A 14,384-nucleotide genomic window follows, 5' to 3' on the forward strand; every position below is an offset into this window, starting at 1 on the left:
TAAGTAGCAGGCGAATGGATGACGGCGTCGGTTCCTGGTCGGAACCTTCCCCCCGGTCCTCCTCTGGAAAGGGGGAGTTGTGACGTGACAAATTGAAATTGTCCGTCACAAGGGCTGAATGGCCCGATCGGGGGAGGGCACGGGACCTCTGCTCTCCCGAGACAGTGAGAGAGAGAGAGAGAGCGTGCGTGCGAAAAGCGCGGGATCGGACGCGAACCCGCTGCTACGCGTTTCCATATTTTTTTTTGTTGAGAGTTAGGATTATTTCGGCGGCAGACAGGATGTGCGACGGGTCTCAGCCGATAGAGAAAACCTGGAGGAGAAGAGGGAAGGCCTAGGAAGCAGGACGACGGGGACCCCCTTCGTCAGGGACATGCCCGGTAAGCCCAAAGTTAAAAATTCTTCACCAAATATCCGACAACGGAGTAGGTGCCACTGCCTGAAAATTTGTACCTTCCAGGGGCGAACAGGGGATGGCCACTCGGGTGCAACAAGCACCCGAGTCCCCGCATACGGAGCGCCGGCAGGCGAGCTGCCGCCCCCGGGACTTCCGGAATCCCGAAGGAGAGCCAGGAGCGGCCCTGCCGTGCGCTGCCGCGACGACCGCCTACGAAGGGCAACCCGCGGATCAGGACTCCGCGGGTAAGGATAATTACGCGCGCGGCCGCAAGGATCACCGAGGCCGCGCGCGCGGCCGACCTGATAGCGCCGCGAGTGGCCTATCTACATAATTGGGTCACCGACGTGTCTCCTGAGGGCCCCCGGTTCGGCACTGTCTAGCGAGCGCCCGAAGAGAGCGGAGGTCCCGAGACGGAAGCGCAACTTAGGGAGAGCGAAAGAGGAGAGGACGATAAGGATCGTTATAGGACTGGTGAGACGACGTGGTCATCCTGCTGTCGCCGAATTAAGGTAGCCGGGTGGATGGGTCCCGAATTACTTATCGTGAAGAGAGTATGCCGGACTTAGTTGCCGGCCAGTTATAAAATTACGAGAGATTCGTTTTATCGTCGAGTCACGGTATTAACGTAATGAAACTCCATTGGGAGAAACTATGACCCATCCACTCTCTTGCGTTTTCGCGTATTCTCTCTCCCGCGTGGACAGTCTTCGCGCGTAACATTGTCGCGCGAAAATTACCGCGATTTACGCGTTGCCGATTATTGTTCGAAGCGAAAATCAAAGAGCTCATAAACGCTTTCAGGCTCATTAAAGTATTGATAATGTAAAGTATTAATGTTGTAAAGTATTGAGGTTGTAAAGGCTTAAACGAAAAGGCGTGATTACGTTTGATTTTGTGTGTGGAATTTATGTACGGCGCACGCGGTGCGCCCTTACGCCGGCCCCTTTGTTGTCGCGCATACCGCGCGGATCACGCGCCCGCGGCGTGGAGCCATGTACCCGGTGGCGCGTCGCCGATTTAATTAATCGTCTTTTCGTTATTGGGGACCCTACTTTGTTGCCGCGAATTTGTTAAGGATTATTCCTAACGCGGCACGGCGAACCACCGGGCGTAGTGCCCCACCGAACTCTCAATCGTGCGTCTGTGCACGCCGCTTATTTCTTTATATTATATACTCATGTGTTTTGTGAACCAAAGTTAAATATATGTTTTACTAACTTTAATTCCTAGGGTGATTTCTTGCCGCCACGCACCCGAACCCTTACCCGCACAGAGGCTAGCCGAGCGGGAAAGTTGCCGTCGCGATCTCTCTCTCTCCCGTGATTGACGCCCGCGAAAGGGCTAGGACAAGAGGTCCGAGGAAATTAAGACTTAGCGTCCCGCGAATTTATTAATTGAGAGACGGTGCGGCTGCCGCACCTGGCGCCCAACTAAATTGAGATTTTAGTTTTCTCTTTATTATTTTTTTTGTTTGTTGCAAATTTTTTTTGTGATCGAACGGAGAGATCGCGCCGAAGGTAACCGATATTCCGCAGGAGACTTTTCTCCTTCCGCGACGAATGGATATTCGCTGCGAATTCCGCGCGATACGGTTATAATATATATATATATATATATATATATATAATATTGCTTAAGATTATTGTTCTACCGGCAGATAAGGGAAACACCACGGTAGTTATGGACAAAGATGAATACTGCGACAAAATCAAGGCCTCTCAGACTACAATGCCTATAAAAAACTTAAACGCAATCCGACCTCCTGTATAGAGAAAAAAACTTCTTCGCTTCTCAAGAATGCAGGTCTCCCTCCCTAAACAACAAAAAAGCTAACCCCCCGAGACTCTTCAGCCCCCAGATTTTATGGTCTTCCAAAAATCCATAAAGATTCAGTTCTATTACGCCCTATTGTTAGCAATATCAGAGGACCCACTTATCAATTAGCTCAATTTCTTGTCAAACCTCTCCAAACTTTCACAGGACTCAATGATTCCCACATTAAAAACTCAACAGACTTTGTGAGCAGGATTGCCAAACTTAAAACAAAAACTAATGACATTCTTGTCAGTTTTGATATAGTATCTTTGTTCACAAATGTTTCAGTACAAGACACTCTAGATATTATTAAAAAATCTGAAAATATTGACTCAAATTTCTTCCCATTAAAAGAACATTGCTTAACCTCAACCTATTTCCAATTTTAAGAAGAGTTCTATGAACAAATCTCCGGAACAGCAATGGGATCTTCCATCTCACCTATCATTGCAAACATTTTCATGGAACATTTTGAAAATAAAGTCCTGAAAAATGCACCTCTTAAACCCTTTACATGGTTTCGATATGTTAATGACACCTTTGTCATCTGTAGTCATGGCAAAGAAACGCTCCCTCAATTTCTCGACTTTCTAAATTCCCAGCATCACAGTATTCAGTTCACAATGGAAATAGAACAGAATAATCAGCTCCCCTTTTTAGACGTGTTAGTTAAAAAGAACGAAGACGGCACCTTAAGTCATCGGGTTTATCGAAAACCAACACATACGGATCGTTACCTCCATGCCACCTCTCATCATCACCCGGCTCAGAAGAATTCTGTCATCAGTTTATTAATATACAGAGTCTTAACAATTTCTGAACCAACTTCCCTGAATGAAAAATTAGAACATATCAACCAAGTCTTGATCAAGAATGGGTACAACAGCAAAGACATCGAACAACTGAAAGGCTGAAAATTAAAATCTCCAGCTACAAATATGAGTACATCGAGTGAAAAAGAAGAAGAAAAAGGAGACAAAAAATGGACGATCCTTCCGTATCTTCAGGGTACAACAGAACGCATTAGCAGGATCTTAGGTAAACACAATATCAAAGTAATTTTCAAACTTCAAAATAAGATTGCACAACTACTTACTAATCCCAAGGACCGGAGACCACACTTAGAAACACCAGGTGTATACAGTGTAACGGCATAGCCGTATCGCCTCGCGGGCCGAACATCCGCCCGCCACGTGAGGCTCTGGCGCCCCCTAAACGCCATACACGGGCGCTCCACTACTGCGCCGTTGCGCTACCCCCGCCATGCGCCCGACGCATGGCGGGAGGCCGCCGGCCGGGTATATAAGCCGGCTCGGCGGATGAGCCGGCACCAGTCCCGTTTCAGACTCCTATACCAGGCAGCGGGCTTCTCGCTGTTAGGCCGGGTTTCTCGGTTTCTGGTTTTTTCCTTTTGCATCGGGCAACGGGTTTCCCGTTGTTAGGCCGGGTTTCCCGGTTTCCGGTCTCTTCCTGCTACAAGCCAGGCGACGGGCTTCCCGTCGTTAGGCCGGGTTTCCCGGTTTCTGGACACCGTTATAGGCGATACGCCTCCGTACCTAGTACAACCAGTCTTCGAATATCGGGTGACATGTAAGTCCTTTCCGGACACCGTTATAGGCTATACGCCTCCGTACCTCGTATATCCAGTCTTTGTATATCGGGTGACTTGTAAGTCCCTTCCGGACACCGTCATAGAATATATATCACCGTGTAGTGAGCTCGATTTCCGTGCATTGTACATACCGGGTAGTCAGTAAGTCTTTCTGTCCATTGTCGAGGCTATACGCCACCGTGTATTGAGTTTAACCGCCGCGCACTGTATATATCGAGTAGTCTGTAAGTCTCTGTTACACCGTCTAGGTTATACGCCTTCGACGCCTAGGTCCGGTTTTGGCCAGGCAACGTAATAAGCGATACTTTCTTTAGGAGCAAAATACACCTTTATTTTCTTTAGCATTATATAGCCTCAATCTGTATCATCCGCAGGGTGGCCTGTAAGTCCTCAGCGGACACTCTACTTTTTATTTTCTATAAATAAAGCATTTTTGTAAAGGAATAAGCGAGTCTGAGTCTCCCCCTTCTCCCGAATCCGGCGAGCCAATCCGCGGCGTTGAGAAAAGTGCACCGTTACAACAGGATTCTTTGCTCCTGCGGAAAAGTGTACATAGGAGAAACTAGGAGAAAGATCAGTACACGAATTAAGGAACATCAACGGAGTATCAGGTACTGTCATTTTAGTCAATCAACCTTGACAGAACATTGGATGGAGACGGGACACTCGGTACAATACGACAAAGCAACCAGATTAGCCTCCTCGCAAAGCTATTTCGCCAGGAAACATCGTGAAGCCCTAGAAATTCTGAAACATCCCGTCAACCTCAACCACAACAAAGGTTACTTTTTCGTTGATGAAAAACCTCTCATAATATATATAAGGACCATAACCTAAGAAAGCTCAATATCGGAGCTTTCAGCCCTAAAGATGCAAACTGCAACGTTTGCGAAACGTCGACATTACACTGTTAAACCACGCGGCATCCATCCGAAAATCTTTTGCATTAATATATATAATATTATTGTGTTCAAACTATGTGATAAAGATAGACACAATTATGTATATATGTTTCACTGTCATTAACACGCTTAGATAAAAACGCGTGTGCGAAATGATTCAACAATAAAAATATATTATGTTGTCTAAAAAAATATAATATGTTGAACACAATAAAATTGTTTTTTTGACATGCATGTAAATTTTTAATATATGGAAACTGCCGATAATAGCGAAATTAAAATTGTCGGTAATTATCGACAATTTTAGTTCCGCTTAGATAAGGGCGCTAACCCATCGGAGTTCGGCCAACGCTCCGGCGAGAGCGGTTTTTGGCGCGCAATTATACATAAGCAGTTTGTGCAAGGTGCTCAAATTATCGTCTTTTCTCTCATATCTTTACCTCCTAAGGGTCTTTTTTGCTACTCTGGACCGGTCTTTGGTCCAAGACTTCGAGTGAGTCATACTCATCCGCTCTCACATCTAGTGCAAGAAAAATTATCAGAAGATACGGTCTGTCACAATAGATAACCTCACTCTACCGTCTCAGGGCGGGAGAGACGTCGCTATCCCGTCCTCTGATTCAGACTGTTTTCACAATGAAGAAGATGAAGAAATTAAAACCATGAATTCGTGTGAGTTTAACCTCCCCCAGAATATGTCGCAAAATGATATAATGAAATATATAGTGGATACACGAGACAATCGTAAAAGATCTAGACCTGTGACTTTGGATGATTCTTCCTCTGCCCAGGGACTGACAACCGTCATAGATAGATCCGTCAACAAAACCTGAAGATCAAGCTAAGAAAGAAAGTAAGAAATCAAAAGCTAATAATAAAAAAGATAATTTGGAGACTCACTCTTTACAACAAGCATGTCAATCAGAAAATAATTCCTCAAAAGTATCGGTAAACTCTTCTAAGGCCTTTTTTAAGGACAAGACCGCTTCTTCAAGGAACTTAGGAAGTGAAACTCTATACAACCAGCACTGGTATGACCGACACAGCAAAACACCGTTTGCAGTTTATGTAAGAAAATTGGGGGACAGGAAGATCGCAAAGTCTATATCTATTATCGAAGCCTCAAGACTTCTCGTTAAAACAAATATAAAATTCTCGTCAGTGGAATTCCATTCGTGGAATACGTGGAAAATGTCTTTTGACACATTTCAGGAGGCAAATTTAGCTATAAGCAACAAAATAGCTCAAGAATTAAGCCTAACGTTGTTCATCCCTAAGTACATGGTTTTCTGTAAAGGTGTAATCAAAGGCATCCCTATTGACATTCCTCTAGAAGAAATCTCAGCGGTCCTAGAAAAAGAGAACCCTGGACTGAGAATAAGTAATGTGTTCAGACTAAAGAGAAAGGACTCGACAACTAAAAAATGGGTGGATTCTCAGTCGGTATGCATAGAGGTTAAAAATCAAGATCTTCCCAAAAGTATTAAATTATGGAGAGTTAATCTCTTTGTTTCAATATATATCCCTCCTATCAGAAGATGCTATAAATGTGATAAAATGGGGCATACTAGTAAAAGTTGCGTTGCGGAACAGGAATTTTGTTTGAACTTGGAGGCCTCCACCCCATCTCTCCCAATGACCCATGCAAAGTTACGCCTAGCTGTGTGAACTGTAAGGAAAGTCACCATACTCTCAGTCGTGATTGCCTCAAATTTAAACTAAACATTGAGATTAATAGAGTCATGGCACTAGACAATCTATCATACATAGAAGCTCGAAGGACCATCTTAAAGACTCAACAGTCAAATCATTCATTAAATGTGCCAAACAAAAACAGAAGAAATTTTCCAGCCCTTTCCTCCCTTCGAGCAGAGGACTCATCAGTGCGAAATGGCTGGTCAAACACCCGTGCATCTTCATTTGCCGATATGGTGCATCATGGTAAGAAATCGTCTCCGGATCTTCCTCAACAAATGCCAAGAAACCTGGAGGATATTCTTAAAAAAATTATTGCTGCTCCGGAACAAGATAAACTTTTGCAAAGGATAATTAACATAATCGATCTTTATACTAGTATTCTTATGAAAGATTCTTCTAATTCAGGTTACATAACTGGTTCTAATGACTCAAGGTCTTAGAATTGTTCAGTGGAATGCAAGGAGTTTCAAATTCAAAAAGAATGAACTATTATCTTGCTCCCAGAATGTTGATATCTTTATCATTTCAGAGACCTGGCTGGATTTCCGGGACTCCATTTTGTTCAGGGGATTCAACGTTATTCGTGGCGACCGCATTGCACGTAGAGGGGGAGGTGTGCTTATTTTGGTACGATCGAAAATAAAATACTCTATTCTCGATGATATTCCGGACTGTCAGGGAAGTTTGGAGGTTTGTGGAATTGAGGTGTATACGGACTCGGGTAAGATTTCGATTATCTCCTTATATAAACCCCCGGATGGGCCTCATATTAACTCCTGTTCCTGGGAAAATTTTTTTTCAAGTTTCTCAAACAACGTTCTCATAGAAGGAGACTTTAATCTCCCAAACGACCAAATTTTTCCACTCATAGAAGGTCTCTCAGGTTCTGACCTCATTCTATTGAATGATGATACACCTACTTTTGTCAATTGGGAACTATTCTTCTATATTAGACTTATCCATTGTTAACCCTTCGTTGGGTTTGAACGCATTTTGGTCAGTAAACGGGACCCCTGGGGTAGTGACCACTTCCCCATTCTAATTAATATCAATATTATCACCTCGGTTAAAATAAGACATTGTAGACCAAAGCTTTATTCGAAGAAAACAGACTGGTATATATTTGCAGAATTATTAGACAAAGATATTCAGGATTTCTATGTTAATCTCCTGTCTACAACTGATATTCAACCTCTCTATACTTCGTTTACTTCACTTATTAGTGACAACTTTAAAAAAAGCCTCTTAAACAGGCCAAAATAAGGGGAAAGCGGGAAACTCTTCTAGAAATCCTCAGCATAAGCACTTTCGAAACATTTACAAAGATAATGCTGTTAATAACACAAGATGCTCCAATCAGAAGACTCGACGGGTTTGCCCATGGTGGAACGAGGAGTGTGATTTGCTTATAACCGAACGGAAAAAAGCTCTAGAGCGTTTTAAATTAGACAAAACAAGAGTTAACTTTTTATTATACAAAAAAGAAGTAGCTAGGACGAGAATAGGCTTAAAAAAAATTAAAAAAGAAAGCTTTCAAAACTTTTGTGAGAGTCTGAGGAAAGATACAAATCCTACTTATGTCTGGAAAAAGATCAAAGCCTTCAAAAACAGCCTTAATTTCTCAGAAACAAAAAATAGCTTTAATCAAACGGCTCAAGAATCTATCAAAAATCAAATCTCGTTGCTGTGTCCATCGTGAACTCCTTGTAAACGGGTCAACCTACCGGATTACGGATTCGATTCTACTCTCGACTCTCCGTTCACTCACCTAAAACTTGAATACGCTTTGCAGAATTTAAGACTAAAAGCTAGTCCAGGATTGGATGAAATCGACTACAAAATTGTATCTAAATTACCCAGCTCAGCTAAAAAATGTCTTCTAATAATCTATAACAAGATTTTTTACTCTCACAGCATACCGGAAGAGTGGAATAAATACCTTGTGTTCTTTATCCCTAAAGGGGGAGATTCTCTTAGTTTTCGCCCCATTTCACTGGCCTCGTGTTTGTGCAAGATTTTGGAGAAATTGATTGTGAATAGACTTAACTGGTATTTCGAATATCACAAGCTTCTTCCTAAAACGCAGTTCGGTTTTAGACGCAACAAATAATGCATTGATAACCTCGCTATTTTACAATCTAACATCTTACTTTCGTATCAGAAGAATCAGCCATTTTTAGCGGCGTTTCTAGACATCAAATCTGCCTATGATAACGTGCTCCCGGACATTCTCGTCCAAAAACTGATAAATCTAGGACTACCTCCCAAAATAATAGTCTTTATTCAGAATATGATTTACTTCAGGCAGGTTCATTGCCAATTTGAAGACATAGACGAAATTGTCTGGGCCTTTAAAGGCCTGCCGCAAGGAAGTGTGCTGAGCCCCATTTTGTACAATGTATATGTTTCCGAGCTGGAACAGAGATGCTCAAAAGAATGTAAAATAATTCAATATGCAGATGACATAATTCTCTTTACCTCGTCGAGAGATCTTTCGGGAGGTACTTCTTCACTAGAGAAATCTATAGGTAATATTTCGAAAGTACTTACTGCCTTGGGATTGGAGCTCTCTATTAAAAAAACCAAATTTTGTATTTTCAAAAGAAGAAGTACTATAAGAGAATATGGTTGTTACTTACACTAATGGAGTAAATAACTACAGGATTGATCCCTCACCCTATGTGCATTTTCTGGGCATTACTTTCACATCTAACCTTAACTGGAACCAACACATCATTCATATTTAGCAAAGTTGCCAATGTTCTCTTAAGATTATTAACTGCTTAAGATATACGTGGTGGGGTGCTGACCCGAGACTCCTTAAATCAATTTACATTGCCCTTATAAGGTCACGTATTGACTACGGCTGCTTCTTACTTCATGAGTTAAATAAAAGTCAGAAAAGTAAACTCGATAGGATTCAATATAAAGCTCTAAGACTTGCGCTGGGACTAAGAGCTTCCTCGCCCACCAACTTCTTGTTAGCCGAGAGAAAAGAGCCTCCCCTATTTCTAAGATCGGCATTTTTATGTAAAAAGTTTGTCACTAAGATTCTTTCTCAACCTGATCACCCTATTTTAGAAACGCTAAGAGAATTTCATCGCATTAAGGATGATCCTATTATTGTTGATAAAATTAAAATTTTCATTATTCTAGAAAAAATCATGGAATTATTAAAAGTAGAACACCTTATTGAATCTGACTCACGTCCTCTGTGTTTCTCAAAGCCTTTATCATCCATCTTCTTTCAACCGTTGGTTAATTTGGAAAACGGATTAAAATTCGATAAATTATCAAACACTAACCAACAATTATTTAGAGACTTATTCAAAGAGGAGCTTAGTGAATCCTTTTGCATTTTTACAGATGGATCGAAAACGCAAAATCTCGAGTTTACTGGTTTTTCATTAATTTCCTGGGATAAAACTCTTTGTTGTAGATACAGAACTAATTCATATGCATCCATTTTCTCTCTAGAAGCAATGGCTATTTTAGAAGCCATTAATAAAGTGAAGAAAGTTCAAATTAGAAACATTACTATTTTTTCAGACTCAAAATCAGTTTTAACGGCGCTAAGTAATAGTCTGCAAAATAGAACCTCGCACCTAATATTCGAAATTAAACACAGTATCAAGGAGTTTAATGAGGATGGTGGTCATATTAGGCTAGTATGGATTGCGTCATTGTGGGATTGATGTAAATAAAATGGCAGACAAAGCAGCTAAAGAAGCTCCGAAGCAAGGGAGGGATTATTATATCAACACCTCAATCAAAGATTTTAGTTTAAAATGGAAGGATGAATTGTTTGATTTTTTTTCACATGGTGCAAGGATACAGGGAAATGTAAAGCAATATGGTATATGGAAAACTGTCTTACATTAAATAGAGTTCCCTGGTTTCAGGATTTCGACATTTCGCGGGGGAGTGTGGTCTTCATTTGCAGACTGAGATGTGATCACACTTTGCTATCAGAAAGTCTTCACAGGTTCGATATTGTACCCTCTCCGAATTGCAATTATTGTGACTTAACGGAATCTGCGGAGAGAAGAAAGAGAGATCATGTTTTTTGGCAGTGCAGTCGCTTCGAGGAACAAAGGTCTCTGTTAATAAAGCGATTATCGGGGGTGATAGGAGTACTACCGTTTCCAATCAGGTCTCTGCTTAGTACGATGGATGCAAAAGTTGTGTTTGCGGTGAGTTCATTCATACAAGAAATAAAAATGAAAATATAAATATCTGTTTAAGTAAGGAAGAGAAAGGAAAAGAGAGTAAAAAAAGAGGAAAAAAAAATAAATAAATATATGTATATATAAATATAAATTTAACATATATAAGATAGGCAATAATATATGTATATATAGATATTAGCAAGCTCTTATAGGGCGGTAGTCTATCACCAGTGTTAAGGTTACTTAACATTTTTATTTTAGAAGTTATTAGTTTGATCCAGTTATTTGAGTTTAACCCGTTTAAGGGGATGCCGGATGATGTTTTTACCGACCGAATGCGAGAATATTTAGTTTTTTTTATATAACTTTTTATTGACTATACTGATCAATAAATCCTTTTCCACGATTAAAGTACTTATAAAAACGGACCGCGCTAGCTATGTTTGCATATATAAATCATATAAAAATCAAAAATTACAGTTTTGTTATCGGCTGCTTTGTGTCAGTTCGTAATAATACTTATTTAATAAAAAAAAGTTCTGCAGTTTGTCTGTGCATAAAATATAGTATGCGCCGTAAGGATAATATGAAGAATTATTAGTAAACAATTAAAAGTGAGATTGCAAGTCTAATGAAAAAGTTATATATTAAAAACATTTTTACGCATATGTGTTGTATACGTGCATATGTTTAGATATGTGTGGTGCTAACTCGTCGGAGTTCAGCCAACGCTCCGGGTAAGTGGTGATATATATACTTTAGCGGTTTTTTTTTTTAATTATTTAATAATAATTAAAATAAGCTTTAATTTTATTTTGTAATCTAATAAACTATCGTTTTAAGCGTTATATAGTTTAAGTAACTGTAAGCGTGTATTCTATGCTATTATGTTCTAGTCTAAAATATCAGAATACGAACTACTTTATTTTTTTATACTATAGTAGATTATACCTCTAGATGATAGGATAAATCTCTGTATTACCACAGCTGTATAGTCACATGACCAAGGCTTGCCTTTTGCCCAATAAAAAAAAAAAAAAAAAAAAACAACGCTCCGGCATCCCTTCAACCCTGTGGAACACAGAGAGCTTTAATAAACATAAAGATTCAAAAAGTATAAAATTATACTAAAATACCATATGGTATTATAAAATAAACATATTAAAGTAATTTTTCCGACCAAGAGGGATTTTTTAGCTAGTTCCCAATTTTGATCGTAAAACTGTTTCGATTGACGCGGAACGTCCTATATATGTTGTGACGTGGTCGTCCCGACGCTCGTTATTCCCCGACGCGGGGCCGTAAAGCCGAGCGGCCGCGCCAAGAGAGCGAGCGAGAGAGAGCGAGAGCGAACCCCGAGAGACTTAGCGGCGCGAAAGACATTATTATTGACAAATTTATTTTTAATTTTTTTATGTATTATGGGAGCCTTGCTGTGAGGATTGATTAAAGAAATTGTCGAGGAGAAAAAATCAAAAATCAGCAAGTGGCGAAAACACTACGCACGGAACACGTGGCCCGCCATATATTCACCGCCACCCCGCTCCCTCCTCGCCAAAACCCTGTCAGCCAACGCATAATCAAGGGGTCGCCGTTCAAGGCCGCAAAAGTAACAATAATGTACCTCCGCAGCGAGTTTTTATCATATTGTATTGTTGTAGTGAAGGGTACCGAAAGTACCCCAACACATGTCCGGACGATTTCGAAAATCGGGAAAGACGCGAAAAGCCGTAATTGGCTGTCGCGAATCCCACCCCTGATTTGATGAATTCGCCCGGCTGCCGATAGCGAGTCGGCATATCCGGGAGATTGGCGCGACCGCTCGACATCGAGAGACGTACGGTACCAGAGGACCGAATACCGGAAAACGAAAATTCGGGAGGCCCGAGGACGAGAGAGTTCTTTCCGGTGAGGCTACCCTGACTGAGTATCATGCAAGTAACACGTCCGCATTATAGTAAATTCCGAGTCCCGACCGTGTTGACACGATCGCGTAAGTTAGTGTATTTCTTTAGCGTACGGACTGGGCCCATTGTTGACGGAAATAATTACTTTTCGAGTTGGTCACTTCGCGAGAGCGATCGCGGTCAAGCGGTGAGGAGTCTCGAGAATCTTGACGCGTCGTAGTTAGCTTCGCGGTTTTAAGTCTCTCTAGGATTAATAGTCGTCGCGCCGTCTCACTTTTTGTCGCGCTTCTTTTTGTGTTTGTATAATTGCGTTTTAGCGATTCGAGCATGTCGAGTTATGCGTGTGTGAGTGAATAGAGCGAATTGTGGAAACAGTGCGATTGTTCGTTTCATAGTTTGATTGTCGCGTGTAAGCAAAGGAGAGCGAAGATTTAGCGAGACCGCGTGCGAGAGCGCGAAAGCGACAAAGACAGAGAGCGTGTGCGCGCGCGAGAGCGAGCGAGACGGCGATAGTCGTGAACTGCCGGTCGCTGGCGTATTCGCGTTACATATCGACTTATATCATGTTGCGGCGATACTTGTGCTCTCTGAGTATCTTTGAGAATCTTTCGAATCTAAGTCCTGAGGATCGCGATTGCCAAATTAATTGTTCCGCTCTCTTCCTGGTGTGTAGAACGTTATCGAGTTGTCATGTATCCGACATGTGCAAAGTTTGAGTTATTTTGCGAGCCGAGATTATCGCGGTATTTCGAGTATTATTATATGTCGTCTTTGTCGAACTCTCAGCGACATCCGTTCGCTTTATACCGTAACTATCTGTCACTCTGTGAATATTGCAGTGAACCACTTCGTTTTGTATTAACCTTTTTTTGTATTATTTTATAACGCCGAGTACACGAAATTTTCTAATTGCCTATTTATCGAAATTACATTTCTGTTAATATTTTCTTTTGTAATCCGACAGTTATCCGATTTCATATTGTGTTCTGTACTACTTTTCTTATTTTTTTTTGTAATAAATCGGAGATATTTTACATGATACGTTCACGTTTGTATTATTTGTTATTTCTTTGAGTTGTCGCGCCTCAATAACGGGTGATCAAAAATTAAAAATCTCGCGTCTACTTCGAGTCTACGTTTTATCTCTTTCGCGGCAATCACAGCCTCTACCGTTAGGTGAGCAGCCGGCCCGTTGCGAACTTCCGGCCGGATTTTCGTGCTAGTATGTCGCAAATTGATGCGTGAAAGACCGCGTTTGGCGCCCAAAAATTAGAGCATTTTCGCGCGTCCGTCGGCTGGCGTTCTGCTGCGGCACGCGCAGAGCGACCACCAACCTTCCCAGCAAACACAATATATAAATGTTATATACTCAAGCATGTTACATGTAACGTATATGTTAGTTGTAATTTCCTACTCATAGATGTAACATTTTTAATATTACATATATTACATTGTAGTTATATTGTCATTATATCTCAAGATAGCACTGACTCATCAATGTGCTATTTGGTATATAATTACAATATAACTACAACGTAATATATGTTATATTAAAATGTTACATCTATGAGTGGGAAATTACAACTAACATGGATGTTACATGTAACGTACACGTTATATTACCTGTTACATTCCGTTTTATTGTAGCAATGTAACAATTATATATCGGTGTTTGCTGGGTAATATCCTGCGTAAGAGTTTTTAAGGAATAATATAATTCTTTCCTTTTTTTTGACAACGACCTCTACTCGCCACTTCGGTGCTCCAGGGGCAAGAAAAGTCGCAATGTATATGTTTTATATAGAATATTCGAAATATTATTCTTGTTAAACATATTCATATAGGTATAAGTAAACATCGTAATCACACACATAATACATA

The 14,384-nt window shown here is 40.9% G+C and overlaps 1 protein-coding gene and 1 pseudogene across 1 annotated transcript; both read left to right on the plus strand.

Moving 5' to 3' along the window:
* Positions 1 to 2,637: 2,637 nt before the first annotated feature.
* LOC146724434 (uncharacterized) lies at positions 2,638 to 3,129 on the plus strand. The gene has a single exon (XM_085479905.1). The coding sequence runs from the start codon at positions 2,638 to 2,640 to the stop codon at positions 3,127 to 3,129; it is 492 nt and encodes a 163-aa protein (XP_085336031.1).
* A 6,780-nt stretch (positions 3,130 to 9,909) lies between these two features.
* LOC114940659 (uncharacterized) lies at positions 9,910 to 10,659 on the plus strand (annotated as a pseudogene).
* The last annotated feature ends 3,725 nt before the right edge of the window (positions 10,660 to 14,384 follow it).

The sequence above is a fragment of the Nylanderia fulva genome, unplaced genomic scaffold (assembly GCF_048542155.1).
Source record: "Nylanderia fulva isolate GAGA-0341 unplaced genomic scaffold, ASM4854215v1 Scaffold132, whole genome shotgun sequence".
Lineage (NCBI taxonomy): Eukaryota > Metazoa > Arthropoda > Insecta > Hymenoptera > Formicidae > Nylanderia > Nylanderia fulva.